We start from the raw sequence: 20647 nt of genomic DNA on the forward strand, positions 1-20647 counted from the left end.
GTGGTATTCAAACGGCTGAGGGTTGAATAGAATAATATTATCAATTTGATTTGGTTTCTGATACTTGTTTTAGTTATGTGTGCATAGTATTGCAGCTGCATTTTGGTTGGTGTGTGCGTGTGTGTGTGTATGCATGTGTATAATATTAAATATTTACCCGCTCGCTCTCTCTAAATAAACTTATACATATAAATAAAAAATAACAATAATTCGAATTGTAGGATTAATCCTCCTTATATATTCGCTTAATATTATTATTATTATTATTATGAATATTTTAAACTAATATCTTATTTATGATATATATATAATGTTGATTGGTTTTGTTTGATTTTAGGGATGGCTGAAAAGTAACAATGGGGGTGTTATTTTCCAACAACAATTTGTTTGTTTTGTTTAGATAGATAAAAGCAGCTTACGTAGATATAATGAGATCTATGTGTTGTTATCCTCCTTGTTACTCTAGAGAATGTCTCAACACAACACAACACACACACATATACACTGCTGCTCTCTTATTATATTATTCCTATGTAATTGTGTGTGTGTGTGTGTGTTTGTGACCAAACTGTTACTACAATCACCTAGGTGATCATTATCGAAATGTCTCTTTGTTCTCTCTCTCTCTTTTATCTAAATAGAGATAATTGTAATTTTCTATCTACATGTTTGAACTGTTATTCATTATTATTATTATTTAATAAAAGCAATGATAAAAAAGCAGCTTGTTGTTGTTGTTGGGTTAGGTCGCACCCTTATCAATGAGTTTTATGCATATGATGGATGATCCTATGATATTAAAGGTGGGTTCATTACGAAAGATTGTTTCGAGATATTTGAAGGGTGGAGGGCCACACCTCCTCCCCTCTATGGCAGGTAAGTGGTATTTTAAAGATGTAAATTATTACAAAAGAAAAGAGGATTGGGGGCATGGCATGGGATGGGTGTGGATGGAGGAATACGAAAATTATTACATGATTGTTGTGCTTGAGGGGGTACAATAGAGAGTGAGATACTATAGAGGTACTAGTATGGATGGTGGTGGGTGACAGAAACTAGTTGGTGACGAAGGGGGGTCTGTCTGTCTGTCTGTTTTGTTCAATCGCAAAGGAGGGACAATATTGATGATGGATGGTGACCTACCTACCTGTCAAACTTTGAAAGACACAAGCGATGCGATGAGGTCCTTTTTTTTTGTGGAGATAGAAAGGAGGGTACTATGGAAGAGATAGGGATGATTTTTACCTTTTTGAATTGGTCTTGTTTTTTTTTTTTTGACTGGTTCTTTTTGGTTTGTTGAGCTGTGCAAAAGAAGGGGGGCTGTTGGGTGTTAAACTATTTGCCGACTGTAAAAAAACTAATAATAAGATCTTGTGTCGAGATTGGCTTCCAAACTGGCTGCCAACAATGAGCAGACAGGTGTCTGAATTGTTCAAAAAACAAATTTGCAAAAAATAAAATAAAATTTATTAAAATTAATTTAATTCCCAACGACACCCCCACCAAATTTGGATCTGCCGTTGCAATTTAATTTAAAAAATTTCAAAGATTACGAACTTCTTTTTAGATTGACATTATTTATTATTTATCACATTAAAGTTAAAACAAACACTATTATAAACTTGTAATGTGGAGATGATACTTACTCATGAGGGTTTTTTTTTTTTTTTTTTTTTTTTTTTTTTTATTCGTCTTCCTCCTTGAGAGAAAAGATAGATTGATCTTTTCGCTTAGATTGTTTTATTTGTCATCATTGCAAAGATATAATAGAAAGAAGAAGAAGAAGAAGAAGAAGAAGGAAGATCATCATGAAAGAAGAAGAAACCAAGTTTGGAATAGTATTTGATATTGATGGTGTGTTGATGAAAGATGGTGTACCGATCGCTGGTGCAGTCAAAGCTCTAAACATGTTGGTAGATCAACAAACTAAAACTCCGATCTATCCTTATGTATTTGTTACAAACAATGGTGGTTTCTCTGAAAAGGAAAAGGCTAAAAAAATATCTTCTGTATTGGATTTTGATGTAAGTGAGATAGATCAATTTTATAAATCTGTATATACATATTAAATTGAGGTTTATTTTATCTATCTAGATTGAAGAGGATAGAGTTATGGTCGCACATACACCAATGAAAGAGTTGGCTGAAAAATATAAAAATGATGGTGTTATTGTTGTTGCACGTAAACATGAAACTGCTGTCAGTCTTGCACAATTGTATGGATTCCATCAATTCACTACCATACAACAATATGTAGATAAACGTCAATTCCTTTATCCTGGAAAATATAGTAAATTTTGGACTTTGGGTATCAAGAATCAATATGAAGAGTCGGCTGACATTGTTGACAACAATACTACTACTGTTGTAGACATTAAATACAAGGCAATCATTATGTTTGAAGAACCTGCTGGTAACTACTATCTAAATTGGATCATTCTTCATCTTTATGCTTTATTGATTATTAATGTTTGTCTGTTTTTTTTTGTATATATATATAGATTGGGGAGAAGAACTTCAAATATTAAGTGATATTTTACAAACAAAGGATGGAGTTATATCAATTGACAAGGTTAACAAGAGCGATGTACAAGAGATTGATTTACATGTAGCCAATCCAGATTTTACATATGGTGGTGAATTTATCATGCCACGTTATACAATGGGTGCATTTATTCAATGTCTATCTACACTTTATCGATTATCAACTCGAGGTAGAGATTTAGCAGTAACATTTTATGGTAAACCCTATGCAAGTACGTACAACTATGCCAAAGAATTAATGGGTACACAAGTAAAGAAATTAAATCAACTTGGTACACCAAAACATATCTATGCCATCGGTGATAATCCACACTCGGATATCAAAGGTGCCAATCAATTAGAGAATGAAGGTTGGATTAGTATACTCGTAAGAACTGGTGTTTTCAAAGGTGATAATGATATCGAAAACCCTGCTAAATATGTTGTTGATGATGTTTTGGATGCTATCAATTTGATAATGAAATTAGAAAGTATCGATAAATAAATAAATAAATTAATTAATAATTATAAATAATAAAATAAATATTGTTGGACTTTTGAAAATTTCACAACAAAGACGATTTGAGTGTTCACAAAATAGTCTGACTCTTGAATTGTTATTGTTAAGATAACAATAGAAAGAAGAAGAAGAAGAAGAAGAAGGAAAAGATGATGATGACATCAAATACAACACAAGATAGAGGATCAGATGCAGCAACTATACAAGTACGTGATATAGATCCACAGGTAACAGAGGCATTGTTGTGGGAGTTGATGATTCAAGTGGCACCTGTAGTAAAGGTATTCATGCCAAAAGATAAACTTACTCAACAACATTCAGGTAGAGCTTATGTAGAGTTTCAATCTGAAAATGATGCAGACTATGCAATGAGAATATTAAATTATATAAAGTTGTTTGGTAGACCAATTAAATTGAAAAAGGTTCGTATAGTATAACTAGTTATATATATAGAGAATGATAACTAATAGTTTACTTTTATTTATATATATATTTAGAATAATAAAGATAAAGTTGATGTTGGAGCTAATTTGTTTATTGGTAATTTGGATGCAGAGGTTGATGAAAAGATATTACACGATACATTTATACAATTTGGAGCGATCATTCAACCACCAAAGATTATGAGAGACACTAGTACAGGTGTTTCAAAGGGATTTGGTTTCGTTTCATATGATAATTTTGCATCATCTGATGCTTCGATCGAGGCGATGAATGGTGAGTTCCTTTGCAACAAACCAATCTCTGTAACATATGCTAGAAAGAAAGATTCAACAGAGAAGCATGGTAGTCAAGCAGAGCGTATGATTGCTGCAGGTAAACAACGTGGCATTCCAATGTTTGCTCAATTTGGAGGTATGCCTCCTCCACCTGGTATAGTAGGAGGCATGCCTATGCCTCCACCTCCACCCTTTTTACAAAATATGTCTATGCCACCACCACCTCCACCAACCAATATCCCTGGAATGGGTATGCCTCCACCTCCACCTCCTCCATCTTCCTTTGATCAAATGGGTGGATATCCTCCAAATATGTTTAATTCTCCACCTCCATTTTTATCAAATATGCAACATAGATAGTAATTAAATAAATAAATAATAATAACAAATCAAATACATACATATATTATTTATATAAACTGTTCATTTATTTATGTACAAAAGTGAAAGGGTGTGTGTGATTAATTAATTAATTAATTAATATTATCGCGATCTTTGGTAAATACTCCATTCTATTAATGTGGAATTGATTCTTTAAAAGATAAATATGAAAATATGAGAAATGAAGCTCCAATAATCAAATAACTTGTAAATAATGAAGTATCATCAGGTTTTCTATCAATTAATCTTAACTTTGTATGTGTTCCATCTAATGATGAAAAAAAAGGAAGGTTCATAATTAGAACATTGTCTCTATCAAATCGAGAGTAAGGTTGTATTGCAATACTAACCGCAGAAAGGTTTCTCTTTAGAGTATCCACATCGACAAACATAAACAATTCTTCCATTCTCTTTTGGTACTTTGAGTGGTCCAACATTTGAACCATTATCAATGTTGTATTGAGTGTGTGAACCATCTGATAATATGATAAAAAAGAAAGAAAGAATAAGAGAGAGAGAGAGATAAGCAAGGTTGTGGTTGACAATAGGGTAGGTAGGTAGGTATTCAATACTAACCACAATAGGGATATGATTTGCTTTGACCACATCTACAAATCCATTTATCTTCATTTGAAGCATCGACTGGTATTGGTCCATCGAGACTATAGTTGTGTTGTGCAATCTCCCATTGTAGAGAAGGTACTATTGAAAGATCTTCCTCTTCAACATCTTCTTCTTTGTCTGTTGACTTTGTCCAACTTTCAAATATATCCTTGGCACTATTCATTCTCTTTATTAATCTATCTTGTCTGATTGTTCAATAGACGTATTTTAATATTTAAATTGCTTGCAAAAAAAAAAAACAAAAATTCAAAAAAAGAAAAACCAACAAAACGAACGATTCTTTTTTTTTTTATTGAGACTGCGAGCAGTTATTATCTATTATCTATCTATCTATTGTTATCACACTTATATATATTATTTATATATAACAAAAAGATCTTATAAAATGTCAGAAGATAATAATAATAATAATGTTCAAGTTGAAGAGGACAAGGTTAGAATTAGATTCATAACCAATGATGAAAACATTAGAGTAACAGAGACACCATTTGGCGTACCTGTTAGATTGGGTCGTCTTGGTCTTTCAGAGGTTGTAAATCATTTGCGTAGCAGTGATGCATCGGAGCATCGTCCATTTGATTTCCTCATCAACGGTAGATTCGTTAGAACCAGCCTCGAAAAACATATCAAACAAGCTGGTCTCTCTGAAGAACCAGTCATCAATGTAGAATATATAGAGGCAGTTACAGAACCAAAAAGGAAAAAGAGAATCAACACGATGATTGGATTTCAAGTCTCGATGGTTGTTTGTCTAGTGGATTGATTGTCACTGGTTCATACGATCTTGGTACTAGAGTTGTCAATGGTTTGGATGGTGCTACATTGTTGACTACCGTTGGTCATTCTGCACCAGTAAAGAGTGTTGCTTGGGTCAACAGTCAAGATCGTTCTCAGCTCGAATATGTATCTGCATCACACGATATGACCATTCGTCTTTGGTCATGTAATCTCGATCAAAAGACCTACAAGACAAGAGCTATCTTCCAAGAACATACAGGTACTGTTGAATCTGTTTCGGTTAGTCCAGATGGATCAAAGATGGTGTCTGGCGCTATGGATAGTAAAATCAAGTTGTGGGATCTCAAAAACATCAAATCATCATCTGTCACCAATCCAACTCAATCTAAAAAGAAAAGAAAAACTACTGATACCACCACCACTGAAGAAGAACCTGATTATTTAAAAGAAAAAGATATTCAAACTGTTAATGTATGTATAGATAGATTAGATAGATAGATAGATTTAGATATAGAATTGGTATTAATATTTATTTAATTATTTTTAATTTTTAGGAATCAATAACATCATTGGAAGGACATACTCAAGGAGTATTGAGTGTTTGTTGGCCAACTCAATTCCAAATATTGACAGGTGGTATGGATCACGGTATTAAATTATGGGATATTGAAACAATGACTTGTACAGATACAATCCGTAGTGGTGGTGTAGCCATTCACGATGTAACCTACTCTACAGAATCTACTTTGATAGCAACAGCACAAGCCGAGAAAACAGTACGTATTTGGGATCCTCGTGTTAGTGACGGAAAATATAATGTTCAATCAATGTTGTCACACAAGAGCTGGGTGACAAGTATTCGTTGGCATCCAACCTCTCAAAATCAACTCGTCAGTTCTTCTCATGATGGTACCGTTAAATTCTGGGATATTCGTACAAAGATTCCTCTTTACACTTTGGATAAACATACTGACAAGGTTTTATGTGTTGGTTGGTCATCAAATTCTTCTACCTCTACAAATCCATCTATTGTTTCTGGTGGTGCTGACTCTAAGCTTAAAATTTATAAATAAATAAATAGATAAATAAAAATAAAAATAAAATAAATAAATAGATATTATATAATCCCTCCAAAAATATAGATCTAAAATTGATATGATTAAAAAAATAATAATAATAATTTATTGTACAACTCTTTTCTGTTTGTGTTTTATCTCTTGATCTCTCTCTTTTAAAAACTGACACCCAAAGATTTTTTGTACAAGCCAAATCTCTCAGAGGCTGTTTCCAAAAGTAATGTTTTGTAGAGTGACAATTCTGTTGTCAATTCTTTCATTCTACCAATTACTTCTGTTGTTTCTTTGCCACTTTCAATATACTAAAAAAAAAAAAAAAAGAAAGAGATTATTAGTTAAACATTCTTATTATTTCTTCTTTGTCTATCTATATTGGAACACTTACTTTGCTTATTTAATTCACTAATTCTGGAACATTGTAATCTTAGTAAACGTCGACATTCCAAAAATAACTCTCTTTTACCAATAAATAGTTTGTAGGGAATAGGACTCTTGTCTGGATTAAAAAGTAGGATAAAGTTGGAGCTAGAGGACGATGATAATTGGTTCATTGGAGGTTGTACAGGAACTGCTTTGATGGTGGTCGTGGTAGTTGGTGTTGTTGCTACTATAGTAGTAGGTGATGGTGTGGTTGCTATTGTTGTTGTTGTTGTTGGTTGTACAGGTAGTATGGGATTGGAGGTAGAGTTGGTTTGTTGGGTAGTTGGAGTAGCTGCTGTAGTTTGTATTACAGTAGCAGTAGGTGTGGTGGGAGTTCCAGTTGTTGTCTGTTTAGTAGCAGTGGTGGGGAGTACAGTTGTTGGTTTGGTTGATGACAGTGGTGTTGTTACGGGAGTCGCAGGTTGCTTTAAAGTCGATGTTGTTGGTTGCGGAAGTTTCGAGGGACTGTTTGATGGTGGGATTGTTGATGATTTATAGGTACCAGTTGGCGTTACAGCTGTAGTTCCAGTTGTTGGTGCTGCTGTACCTGTTGTAGTCCCAGCAGCAGGTTTTGAAGTTCCAGAGGGGACTGATGCAGCAGGTTTAACCATTGGAGGGTTTTTAGAAATACAACAAGCACAAGTGTATATCTTTTGACCATTGACAATTTGGAATTGAGGGGCAGACATAGGCTTTGGGGGATGGTAGCTGGTGTCTTTGAAGTTCCATTGGGTGTAGGTGTTGCTGGTTTCAAAGTTGATGTCATCGGTGGTGCAGTACCGCCAACAACAGGTTTACTGGCTACAGTAGTAGTTGGTATTGTTGTTGTTGTTGTTTTGGTTGGAACAGTTGCTGCTGTTTGTTTAGTAGGTGAGTTACCAACCGAGGTGGTAGCAGCAGCAGTTGGTGTAGCTGGTGCTTTTGACAATGATGGAACGGGTTTAGAAGAAGCAGCAACTGGTACAGTAGTAGGAACTGGTGCCTTTGTTGGAGATGTATTGGGTGTTGTAGTTGATGATGATGATGATGATGAGGTGTTTACAGTTGGTGTTGTTGTTGTTGGTGTGATGTTTACAGGTGATGGGGTATTGGTGTTTGTCGTTGTAGTTGCAGGGGTTGGAGTGGTTGGTTGTGACTTTGTGGTTGTTGGGGTACTAGAAGAGGTGGTGGCTACGACAGCAACAGCAGCAGGAGTTGTTGGGATTGGGGAATTAGCCAATACAAGTTGTTTTTGTTTTGGGAATCCCAAAATATTTGAAATGGAAATATCTGCAGCCTTTAAAACATTATCAAACAATTGAGTGATATATTCCGAGTTGTTAATATCAGATATGTATTGGTAACTTCCAAAAAGTGAACTATAATTGATAGTGATGAATTCCTTTTCCTCAAAATTGGATGAAACACATTCGATAAAACATCTTTGTTTGGCAACCAATGTAATAGAGCCACTGTTGAGAAAGTCGGAAGAAAAGGCTGGTACCTCCCAAATTTCACGGGTTTGTGATCCAGGCTCACCCTTTTCGAGCAACGGTAGTTTGATACTTGGATTGGGGGTCATTGATTCCAACTTTGCATCAAGCCATTGTTGAAGTTTGATACGATCGGTGGTTGGGATCAGGGTCTCTACCATTTTACCAACAGAGTCTGTACTCATAGATGGAGGAGGCATGAGAGATTGTATCTGTGCCTGATAGAGAGACTGAGAGACAGTACCAAGGGCAGTACTACCTGGTGTCATGATTGTGCCCTCGATGGCACCACCACTTGCAGATGGACTATGTGTTAGAGAAGCAGCAGACTCTTCTGCTACAACGACAGGGTCAGCACTGAATTCCCAAATCTCGATGCCAACCTCAATCTCGTGTTTGAGTTCTTCGTCGTATACCCAAAAGCCTTTGGTTTTGTTCATGTTAAACATGACCACCTTGTAGCAAATGGGTGATTTGGGGTTGGCGAGACGAATCTCAACTGGAAGAGTATTGTTTGATGGATTTTTAGGCGTACTTGCATCTCCAACTTCCAAAACCTTGACTTCAAACCATTTTCCAACTGGCAATAGTTCAGAGTGTTGATAGAAATAAAAAGCTGCGCTTCCAATTGGGAAACGTTGAACGTGTTGTTGATTGATTAATTCCAAAGATTTTAGCTTACTAATCTTTACTGTATTCTTTGGTGTTTTGGTTACTGCTGTTGTAACTCTTGAAAATCTAAATGTCTAAAAAAATGAATGAAACAAACATTAATATTTAATATATACTAATTTCTTCTAAGATTTTGTTGTTGATGTTCACATACTCTATTTACTCTTTTAGTAGTTCTTGATTTCTTTTTTGATCTTGAATCATCATCTTGGTTTGAAATGGTTAATCTTTTGTTATTAATGTTGGTTGTAGTCGTAATGTTTGAAAGTAGGGAATAAGGATGTGTTGGCAATGGAACACTTCCGTTGCTTGATCCTAATGTAGGTGATGGTGGTGATGTAGTAGTTGTGGTTGTTGTCGTTGTCGTCGTAGTTGTATTTGATCCTATCGTTGTTGTCGTAGTTGTAGTAGTTGTAGTTGTACTATTACTATCATCATCTTCATTTTCGTTATTGTTATTATTATTACTATTATCATTTTCATTATTATTTTCGTTAGTACTACTATTATTATTATTATTTTCAGTACTATTAGTAGCAGCAGCAGCAGCAGCAGCAGCAGTGTTATTATTACTACTACTATTATTATTATTGTTGTTATTATTAATACTATTTTCTATCATCATTGCAGGAGTTGATAATGATGGATAGGAAGGGGTTGAGGAGGAAGGAGTTAAAACGGCGCTATTTGGAAGTGTTATACGAGATTTGGTTTCATCGGCCGATAAACCAAACAATGGCGCCAACAATGACAATCTGACATCGTAGTAAAAGTTTTTAATTTGTGTAGGAGATTTGGTGCCACACATCAAGATTGAAATGATATGAAATTCTCTACCATACGCACAAAATAGTTCACGAAACAATAGCTTTTCCTCTTCGTACCAAACTGTGAGTTGGAAGTGCTTTTGTACATTTGGATCCATTGTAAAACGTTTTGATCGCTTTGAAGAGGAAGCTGAAAGAAGATGTTGATTCTGAACAGATTGGTAGGGTTGTGCAATCGTTGAACCAGGTAACAATGCCTTGGGAGTATTGGGTGCAGATGATGATGATGATGATGTATCCTCTGTTTTTGGCGCTGACAATATAGACGCCGATGATGCAATTGCTGCTGGTATTGGTGCTATGGTTGGCATCGATTTTACAGTCGTCATTGCTGCAACGGGTTCCTTCTCTTTTTCCTTTTCCTTTTCTTTTTCCTTCTCCTTTTCCTTTTCCTCTTTCTTTATAAATGTAGAACCTGTATTAAATATACTATTGGGACCACGTACACTACCACTACTTGTATGAAGAGATTGACCATTGATGGAGAGGCTGCTGTAATTATTATTACTATTATTATTATTATTATTATTATTGCTACTGACAACATGATCCATTGATTCATTTGACCCTCCTTTGCAAAAGGATGGTGATGTTGGTGACATGAAAGGAGACAGAGGTGACAATGGTGACAATGGACAAACTGGTGACAATGGACCCATATCAAGTACACCTGGAGACATTGGTGATACCAATGGAAAGTTCATCGGTGAAAAGGGTGCCATAAATGGCATTGTTGAATGGATATGTTGATCTATAGAAAATGTTGCTCCTCCCAATAAACTATTATTATTGTTGTTTGTCAACGAAGAGGATGATAATGGTGTATTTGAAGTGTTGTTTAATTGTTGTTGTGATTTCATTTGATTGTTGTGATGGTGATGATTATAAATTGCCAATGCTGCATTACTTTTGATGGTTGGTACTGTTGCTGATATATGATTATGATTATGATTTTTGTTGTTGTTGTTGTTGTTGTTGGTTAAATTATTTGGTGTTGGTAACATTGTATTGATTTGATCTTCAAATTCATAGAGATCAGAATCATCGTCAGACATGTTATTATCAGATATCGAATCAAAAGATTCAATTGATAAATCCTCATCTTGGTCATAGTCATCGAGGTTTACAGCGGCGTTTTCCTCTGCTGAACTATCGTCTGATGTAACATTGATCTCTTCATCAGACTCATTGTCTGATTGGTGGTTGGAACGATGATGTTTCTGTTGTTGGTAGTGTTGTAATGCGCTCTTTGTACTATTTCTTGTCACTGTCATACTTTTTACGTTTGGTACTATTTGTTTACTGCTGCTACTGCTGCTGCTGTTGTTGTTGTTATGTCCATTTTCACTGTGTGACAAGGATGACCTCGATGATGACTTCTTTTTGTTGTGTATCGATGATGATGATGAAGACAATAGTGACTGTGATTTCTTTGATGGTGATGGCGTTGACATGTTGACAATTGAAGTGGGTAAAGAAGGTGAGAGTAACAAACTCATCGTTGAGTCTGACTTTGGTAATAAATGTTCGGCCAATGATTGTGATAGTACACTATTCATTTTAATACCAGTATTACTCGTTCGTAGTGATGCTGTCGATAGTGACAGATCCATCATACCAACCATACCATTTAAAGAGGAATTGAGAGAAATGAGATGATCACCATCCATTGTATTTACCATTACCTCTTCATCTTCATCGGTTGCTGTTGTACTACTAATATTATTACTAGTATTGGTATTGTTGCTACTACTACTCTTTGACTTTGATTTTGACTTTGACTTTGATGATGACTTTTGTTTCTTTGTTGATTTACTACTACTATCCTTATTGTCCTTATTATCCTTTTCCTTTTCCTTTTCCTTATTATTTACATTAATATTGTTACTTGATTCATCATCTTGTTCTCCACTATTTGATTTCCTTTTCTTGTTTCTATAAATAAATAAATAACAATACATTAGGTATATTGTACTAACAATGATATGAGTGATGTTAGTGTATACATACGTAGATGTCTTTTTAGTATCGGCAGCAGCAGCAACAACAACAACAACAGCCGTGGTGGTAGTGGCATTCGCTGGTTCAGCGTTTGATTTCTTTGTTGTCGATGTCTGAGATTTTAGTTTTGGTGAAGTACTAGCACTCTTTCGTAGTGACAATGGTTTGTGTATCGGCATTGGGTTGGGTGGTGTAACTATAGTCGCTGCGAGTGTAGGTGGAGGGGAAAAGGGTGATATTGGTGCAATCGCTGGTGATGTATTGGCACTATTGATATTATTATTACTGCTCGCAGTAGTTGTTGATGGTGCAGAGTCATCTCCATCATCGCTGTCATTCATAATATCAATCTCTTCATCTTCATCAATCTGTCTTTTAATCTTTGATCGAGTGATAGTTTTAGAGGAGGAAGAGGAGGGAGTAGACGATACTACATTATTGTTATTATCAATTGTAGTACCCTCCATAGTCTCTCTGATGTTGTTGTTGTTGTTGTTGTTGTTATTAATTCCTCTTTCTTTACTATATATATATATAGATGGTAATAGATATTAGATAGATGTATTAGTACTATTACTACTCTAAAGATGACAAAATAGTAGACGATGGTTTGTCAAGATAAAGATGATAAAGGTTTGAGGAGGAGTGGGAGAGAGAGACGCTCGACTGATTCGGTTGTTTAAAAAACAAATTGGTTGTTCAAAGTGTGGTGGTGAGTGTGTGTGTTTTGTGTTCATAGAATGATTGGATTGGGATGGTTGGTTGGCTGGCTGGTTGCCAATGCATCGATCTTTTTTTGATTAAAGCCCTCCCCTTTTCCAATTAGTTGTTGTTGTTGTTGTTGTTGTTGTTCTTATCTATGTAGTGTACTACTGGTCCTCTCTATAGATCTCGCGACTGTGTGTTTGTTGAGATGCATTACCTTTTCAAGATAAGGGGGGTTACTATAGGGGGTGGTGCCTTGTTTGTCTCTAGACTTGATTGTTTTGGTACTCTCTCTCTTTTTTGTGTGTGTGTGTGTGTATGTGAATAAATAAATAAATAAATATATAAAAGATATTGTGTAGAGAGGTGTGTAGGTAGGTGTAGAGGTAGATGTGATGGTAATGTATCGATCAATCTAACCCAACAACAACCCAAAACCTCAAAGCAAAAAAGGGGGGTAACAACAATAAATAAATAATAATAACCTTGAAACTCTAAAAGCCAGCTATTCGTATTCCTCCTGCTCACAGCATAAAATCTTCTTTGTCACACACAATCTATCTATCGCTCGTTTGATTTTATTTTTAATATTTGGTTTTTCAAGTTTCGCCCCCGCCTCTCTGCTTTTGGGGGGGCGAGGCCACATCAAAGTGTCCATCAACCCTTACCTATCTGACAATCACTCAACCCAATGCATTGAGGATGGATGGTGATCATGCTCTCAGCTCAACCCCGCCTTTTTTTTTTGTATACAAAAGCATCTCAGCGATCCCTGAGATGTATTTGTTTGGAAGATCGAATTGTAGTAAATAAATACAAATATTACACACATATATATATATATGCTAGATATAATATTGTACCACCATATATATTGGTATTTAATAATAACGGGTGTGGTGGGTAAGAAGAAGTGTACGTGTGGTATTTTCATCATCACCGTGTGCATCGTAGTAATACAAATTAAATTATCATAACAAACATAATAATATTGTGTAGGTAACCGGTCACAGTGTTGTTGTTGTTGTTGTTTGTAAGATATTTAGATTATTACTAAAAGTCTGTTATTATTATTATTATTATAATGAATGCTCCATTTGTCGTCACTTCTCTATCATCAATCAACATAGCATAGCAGACAGACGAATGCTATCTATTACTATAGCTTATAGAGAAGAGAGTATAGTATCATTGCAAGATATTATTATCACTTGTGTGTTGTCGAATAATTAGTGAATACTAATAATATCATTACATCTATTACTATTATTATGGGCCAATAATATATTGTTGTTTTATAATACAACAATATATTATTGGCCCATAATAATAGTACTATGTTATTATTGGGGTGTACAGGAGGAGACAAGCTACTACAAAGTATTCATAACATACCAACTCTTTTACAATAATAGTCTATGATGATGTCGATGATGATGATGATGATGATGATGATGATGATGATGATGATGACGATGTGGAATGAATGAAATGAAACCTATAAATAGAAGAGCTCTTTGGTTTCAATTCAATTCATCAAATCAAACAACAACAACAACAACAACAACAATCGTCTCTATCCATATTTAATAATGAAACTCCTATTTTTTACTCTTACACTATGTCTTTTATTGACAGCTGGTAGTAGTTGGGTCAATGCCAAAACCTATTGTGGTGGAGATGGACTGTGTCAAGACAATCAACTATGTTTCTTTGAGGCAGGTCAACAACATTGTGCCGATGTTTCCAAACACAACTATATCGTCATCGATCAAATCAAAGAACACTCTTGGATCGAAAATGGAGTTGACTTCTCAATGTACAAGGTTCATGTCATCAACACTGGATCGATTCCAATCAGAAATGTTTACATTGGAGCCGATTGCACATTGGAGTTTAGAGATCTTGCTGGTTCACTCTGGAGTATTGGTTATGAGCCATCATCTGCCACTTTCTCTCTTCCAAAATGGTTGGAATACATTGCTCCAGGTTCTAACCATGAATTTGGTTACATCGTAACTGGTCATACCAGCCCAAATTTGGAGATCCGTGGTATTCAAGTATAAATACGTTGAATGTGATTCCATCTCTACTACTACTACCTATCTATCTATAGCAGTATCATTACATCTTATAATATTACCTTTAAACCCCTAAAACAATAAACAATTAATTAATTGATTCATCTTTATACTACTTTCCAATTCTCTAACTGACTTATTTATTTTGATTCATTTTTCAAAACCTCCTAAGATATATTTACCAAAAGCAATTTTAAAAAAAACAAGAGACAAGTGTAGGAATAATCATATTAATAATAAAGGTATTGACTGTTACCATTTATATATATATATATATATATAAGCTTATTAACTGATATATCATTTCTTACTACTTCTTCTTCTTCTTCTTCTTCTTCTTCTTTGCATATGAAAAATAATAGATAACTCTTCTTCTTCATCTTCTTCTTCTTCTCCCTTTAATATATTTTAAAAAGATAGGATAGGATAGGATAGGATAGGATAGGATAGGATAGGATAGGATAGGATAGGATAGGATAGGATAGGATAGGATAGGATAGGATAGGATAGGATAGGATAGGATAGGATAGGATAGGATAGGATAGGATAGGATAGGATAGGATAGGATAGATAAAAGTTGAATAGCACAACGATCGTTTAGAGTCTACTACAAGTATACTCACCATCATTGTCATGGTGTTTATATTGTATAAATGGAGTAGAGAAAAGTTACTTCATCTATGGGTACTCATAAAAGGTATGCCTATAGCATCGTTTTACAAGTACCTTTGGCAACGAAACAAACCGCTCCTTTTCAAGACAATCGTAGTTCATTATGTTCTCACTATAGTCATCGAGATGTTGCCGTGGTACACTTCAAAGAGAAGGATAGGTAATTTCCTTCGATCTAGTCGTGTTGAAATTACGCATAGAATGTCAACCAATACTACTTATTCTCATAGTTCAATGGTTAAATATGTAATGTTGACTGTCTATTATGTCATTCTTGATAATATTCATAATCATCTTATTAAATTAGTAGTATGTATAAACAACAAATCCAATCATAGTATTCAAGATTTTCTAAACTTTCTCTTTCCTTTTCTTTCTCTTTTCTCTTTCTCTTTATAGTCTGCCGAGAATCAATTATTTATTAGAAGAATGGTAATGGAGAAATTATTGTACAGTGAAATTGGAGCATTTGACTTTATGAGAAAGAAAAATAATATTGGTCCTTTGGAATTGGAATTCAAGATATCATCTTCTATTAGTAGTACAATCTCTTTTTTTACTTATACTATACCTGATTTGATATCTTCTGCTTACGCTTTTGGTATGTTAAACAAACAAACAAACAAATTGGCGTTGATTATATTTATTAATTAATTTATTAATTTATTATATTTAGCTGTTGAAGGATCAGATTTATTAAAGAGAAAGAACAAAATTGATCCATTAATTATATTACATCCCATTTTAATTGCAATCTACCAAAAGGTTAGTCAAAGAATGAGAGAGTTGTTGGTAGAGGGAAATGAAATCAAGTATAGAGATACCTATCAAATTGCAATGAGTAGAATGATTGGCAATACATTTGATGGTCTATCTGACATTCAAATCAACAATCTTCAAGAGACTCAGTTATCAATCTTTGATAATTTGATTGAAAAGGAAATGGGTAATACTACTTCTTGGTCATCTTTGGTATCGGGTATGTGGAGATCGATCAATAACAGATCTGTATTTGAATTTGCTGTAGAAGTATTTGTTGCTCATAAAGTAATGCTTAGACAAGGTATTGATAATCAAGAATATAGAACAATGTTATTGGAAATTAATAGAATAATGTATGTGAAACCCCCAACCCCCCCCCTTAGAGAGGGTTTAAATCCTCCTTTTTCCATTTAAATTTTCAATTGTATTAACAACTCTCTATCAATCGATTTCATTTAAATTTTTGTAGAAGATTAGCAAGAAGAGTATTTGGATCTGTTAGTAGTATTAAAAATATTCTAAAACATCAAAAAAAGGTTAAAAAACTTTTAGATATACCTACTTTTATCGAAGAAGATGATAAATTAAAATGGTATATAAAATATTTTAATATAATCAAAATTATAGAGTAATCAAAATTATTAATTTAATTTTCTCTTTCTTTTTAGTGTACATAAATTTAATGAACTTAAAATAAGTAATGTAAAATATGCATATGAAAATAAGTTTTCAATTTTACCTTCATTACCTGTACTCGATCTACAGGGCGAAATGACAATCCTTCCAGGAAAAAAATATGCTTTGGTTGGACAAAATCGTGCAGGAAAGTCAACATTGAACCATATTTTGTGTAAAATATACTCACCTCAAGAGGGTACTATTACTTTTAATGGTATTCCATACGAAGAAATATCACGAAGATCGATTAGACGTCTCATCTCTTATGTATCTCAAAGACCTTCTATTTTCCCTGGTACTGTTAGAGATAATATTCGTGTTGGTAACCCAGATGCAACTGAAGATCAAAGTAAATATAAATAGTTTGATTTATGAAAATTGAAATTGAAATTGATTCATTTATTAACTTTCTCTTTCTTTCTTTTTCTTTTTTTTTTTTTTTAGTTATTGAAGCAGCAGCAGCAGCAGGAGTATTTGCATTTGCAGAAGATGCTGATAACCAATTATTCTATGATGATGGTGTTGATATAGATGGACCATATCAACAATCTCCATCACCCAACAGTCCTTGTGCTACTTCTACACCTCCATCTGCTTCAAACCCTATCAGCTCTTCAACTGCCGACTTTAAAAAGCTGACCGCTTCGAGAGAACTCCTCAAGAGTTCAAAGGGTATTATGAAATCAAACCTTTCGACAGGTGATTTGGAATGTCTAGAATCAGCTCAACAACAACAACAGCAACAACAACCACCACAACAATTAAAAGGAAATGCAACTGGAATTCCACCAAGAACCTATAATAATATTATGATGACACCAACAAAGAACCAAAGTACAGGAAGTGGAACGAGTGACGAAAACGAGGAATCTAGTAAATTGGTGCAACGTGTATGGTCAGTTTTAAATCTTGCAAGCATGAATGATGACGACGAGTCTGACGATGAAACCAATATGACACCACCTCCAATCGTACCACCAGCAGAGGATTATAGAAACCATCCAATTCTCGATCAGATGGTCGAATTGGGTGGAAAGAATGTTAGTGGTGGCTTTGGACAGAGCATTGCCTTGGCAAGAATATTTGTTAGAACAGAGGCAAAGATTGTCATTCTCGATGAGACAATGAGTCAGATGGATGCATTCAAAAAGAGAGAGATTATCTTTCCCAAACTCTTTCAATTTGCCGAAAAACACAACATCACTCTTATCATTGTCACTCATGACCTAATGAGCATACAAAATGCAGTCGACCACATATTTGTACTTGACCATGGTCACTTGGTTGGTAGCGGATCGCACCAACAATTGGTTAGTTCAAGAGTTCCAGTTTACATGAAGTTATTGGGTTTCCAACATCAATAATCAAATGAAGAAGAAATGTTGTCACACTACTACTATATAGCGATCACCATCAGTTAAACTGTAAAAAAATAAAATTATTTTTATTTATACTTGTGGGTGGGGAGTTAAAGATAGATATATTTTATATATCTTTGTTATTGTACACTTTTTGGTTGAGTGGGCAACCAATTATTTTGGTGAAGTCAAAGGTGATTGACTCCAAAATATATAGTTACTGTTACTACCTACAGAAGAACCAGGTGATGGTGGAGTAGAATCTGTCAAGACGTATTGACTTAATCTTTTTTTAGGAGAATGATTACTTGGTGGTGTGGAACATAATTTAATTGGATCACAATTCTCATGTTGATTGTGAGGTACAGCAATGGTAGGTGGTCTAAATTTAGCAATGTTTCTCTTAAACTCTGATGAAATATTGGGAGAAGATGGTAAGAATCGAGAGTTTTCTTCATAGGAAGGTGTTGTATTTCCAGAACAAGGGGTCGATGGTGATTGAGGTTGAATAAAACGACCTGGTGATTGAAGAAATCTCTGATCCATGAAAAGTGTGATTACATCTACAAATTTACTGGTTAAACTTTCATCGTTTTCAAAGTACAAAGTTGGTTCAAATAATTCTGTTTCACCAATACATAATTTATCTTTATATAAAATCTAAAATTAAGAAAAAAGTTTTGTTAATAAATATGATTATTTAATGAGTTTGAAATTATTTCAATTTACCATATCAATTCTAGCATAAAGGAAATGAGAATTGAATTGTTTTTTGATAACATTGATTGCTTTTTGAGCTTGTAATATTTGATCAAAGGTTGCTTTTAATTCTCTTGTAGTTCCTCCAAATTCTGGTTGAACTCTAAATTCACCACGAGCAGTTCTTTTGTTGATGGAATGAGAGAATTGACAATTGAAAAAGATAAATGATAACTCTCCCTCTGTCATGATGGATGGTGCAAATGGTTGGATCATCATGTCAGACTCTGAACTTAGTTGTTCAAATTGAGTTTGGTGTGATTGCCAGTCATCGAGTGAGAATCTAAAAGCTCCATAACTATTGGCGCCGACACATGGTTTGAAAACAAACTCTCTTTCCTCCTTTTCAAAGATATTGTGTTCATTGACACCACTTTCAACAAGATCTACCAAAAGCCTTGATGGTAATTGATTGTTGGACGATTTAGAATGGGTACAATGAGTTTTTGGACAACTCTTGTGTGCAGCATAATTATCAATACCATGAATACACTTGCTTGTAGTTGAATTAACATAGAGAGTTGGAATGGTATTAATCTTTTTAGAATGCAAATCACAAAGATATCTTTTGTGTGTATTCCATTTGATGATATCTGGAGCATTGAGACAATAGATTTTTGATTTTTTAATTTTTGCCAACCATTCCATAAATGAATCATAGTGTTCAACATAATCCTATTAGAAAATAAAATAAAAAGATTAGATCATTTTCATTTTGATTTTCTTGTTTGTTTAAACCTACCCAAACTGATCTAAAAACCAAACAATGGAATTCTTCCCAATTTACATCTGGATTATTCCAAACACAAACCTTGATGCTATAAATATTTTTCTTTTTAAAAGCATCGGTTAATGCCAAATCATCAGAGGCAAGATTGGCATGTTGATAGCATGTTACAATTCCCACTCGATATTTGACTGTAGACTTTGTACTGCTCATTAATTAATTGATTAAAGTTGTATTAAATATCGGAAAACTATAGAGGAAAAGAAGGATAGAGAATATTAATTTTTGTTGTAGTTGGATCAATTAATTAATTGATTGATTGATGCTGATGTTGATGATGATGATAATGTGTAAACAAAATGAATAAATAAATAAAAAAAGGAATAAATGAAACAAAGATATATGGATGGGCTTGAGCAGTTAATTAAAAAAGGATATGTGGTAATTAGTTTTGAATTTGATTTAATTGATTGACGATGGTAATGGTGATGATGATAGTACTGCTAATGTAAAGTCTTGGTTGTTGTTGTTATTGTCGTTGTTGGAAATGGTGTAGGAATTGATGGAAAGGATGGACTGTTTGGATATAGCGTGACTGACTTGGAATGGTTAATAAAGTAAAAAGCTTATTACCTGATGGTTTTGGTTTGTTGTTTTTTTTTGTTGTTGATTTTGCAAAAAGAGTGTTGGTTGATGACGACCATAAACTTTAAAAGGAAATTATAGATTGTTTGTTTGTGTGTGATTTGGTTGGGGTGTGTTTGTTGTTATAATAAATAAATAAATAAATAATCAATTTCCGTTTTTGTTATTATCAATAAAAATATTTACATATATTATTATTATGATTATTGAAATAAAGAGAAATCAAGTAACAAGAAGACTAACCCCTCCTCTTGGATAAATAAATCTTGATTGATTGATTGATTGAT

At 34.1% G+C, this 20647-nt stretch overlaps 6 protein-coding genes across 6 annotated transcripts; 3 read left to right on the forward strand and 3 right to left on the reverse strand.

Annotated features, from left to right (window-relative positions):
• Positions 1-1808: 1808 nt before the first annotated feature.
• Positions 1809-4122, forward strand: DFA_06645 (RNA-binding region RNP-1 domain-containing protein; the record flags this gene model as incomplete). The annotated part of the gene is made up of 5 exons (XM_004356818.1): positions 1809-2024; positions 2095-2473; positions 2502-3014; positions 3152-3474; positions 3541-4122. The coding sequence occupies 5 exons, from the start codon at positions 1809-1811 to the stop codon at positions 4120-4122; spliced, it is 2013 nt and encodes a 670-aa protein (XP_004356871.1).
• A 155-nt stretch (positions 4123-4277) lies between these two features.
• On the reverse strand, positions 4278-4930 carry DFA_06646 (uncharacterized protein; the record flags this gene model as incomplete). Its single annotated transcript, XM_004356819.1, has 3 exons — positions 4278-4411; positions 4494-4619; positions 4720-4930. The coding sequence occupies 3 exons, from the start codon at positions 4928-4930 to the stop codon at positions 4278-4280; spliced, it is 471 nt and encodes a 156-aa protein (XP_004356872.1).
• Positions 4931-5152: 222 nt separating this feature from the next.
• wdr12 (WD40 repeat-containing protein) lies at positions 5153-6578 on the forward strand (the record flags this gene model as incomplete). Its single annotated transcript, XM_004356820.1, has 3 exons — positions 5153-5431; positions 5467-5976; positions 6060-6578. The coding sequence occupies 3 exons, from the start codon at positions 5153-5155 to the stop codon at positions 6576-6578; spliced, it is 1308 nt and encodes a 435-aa protein (XP_004356873.1).
• A 297-nt stretch (positions 6579-6875) lies between these two features.
• mybU (myb domain-containing protein) lies at positions 6876-12440 on the reverse strand (the record flags this gene model as incomplete). Its single annotated transcript, XM_004356821.1, has 5 exons — positions 6876-6883; positions 6967-7716; positions 7881-9219; positions 9309-11907; positions 11983-12440. 5 exons carry the CDS (start codon positions 12438-12440, stop codon positions 6876-6878), a joined length of 5154 nt encoding a protein of 1717 aa, XP_004356874.1.
• Positions 12441-14270: 1830 nt separating this feature from the next.
• Positions 14271-18235, forward strand: abcH4 (putative non-transporter ABC protein; the record flags this gene model as incomplete). Its single annotated transcript, XM_004356822.1, is given in 8 exon segments — positions 14271-14738; positions 15422-15591; positions 15611-15740; positions 15831-16032; positions 16108-16546; positions 16663-16785; positions 16862-17220; positions 17316-18235. 8 exon segments carry the CDS (start codon positions 14271-14273, stop codon positions 18233-18235), a joined length of 2811 nt encoding a protein of 936 aa, XP_004356875.1.
• Positions 18236-18403: 168 nt separating this feature from the next.
• On the reverse strand, positions 18404-19928 carry DFA_06650 (uncharacterized protein; the record flags this gene model as incomplete). The annotated part of the gene is made up of 3 exons (XM_004356823.1): positions 18404-18889; positions 18959-19663; positions 19731-19928. 3 exons carry the CDS (start codon positions 19926-19928, stop codon positions 18404-18406), a joined length of 1389 nt encoding a protein of 462 aa, XP_004356876.1.
• Between the last annotated feature and the right edge of the window lie 719 nt (positions 19929-20647).

Source organism: Cavenderia fasciculata (genome assembly GCF_000203815.1).
Source record: "Cavenderia fasciculata unplaced genomic scaffold Scf_EJPB12P01AWP9W-5, whole genome shotgun sequence".
Classification (NCBI taxonomy): domain Eukaryota; phylum Evosea; class Eumycetozoa; order Acytosteliales; family Cavenderiaceae; genus Cavenderia; species Cavenderia fasciculata.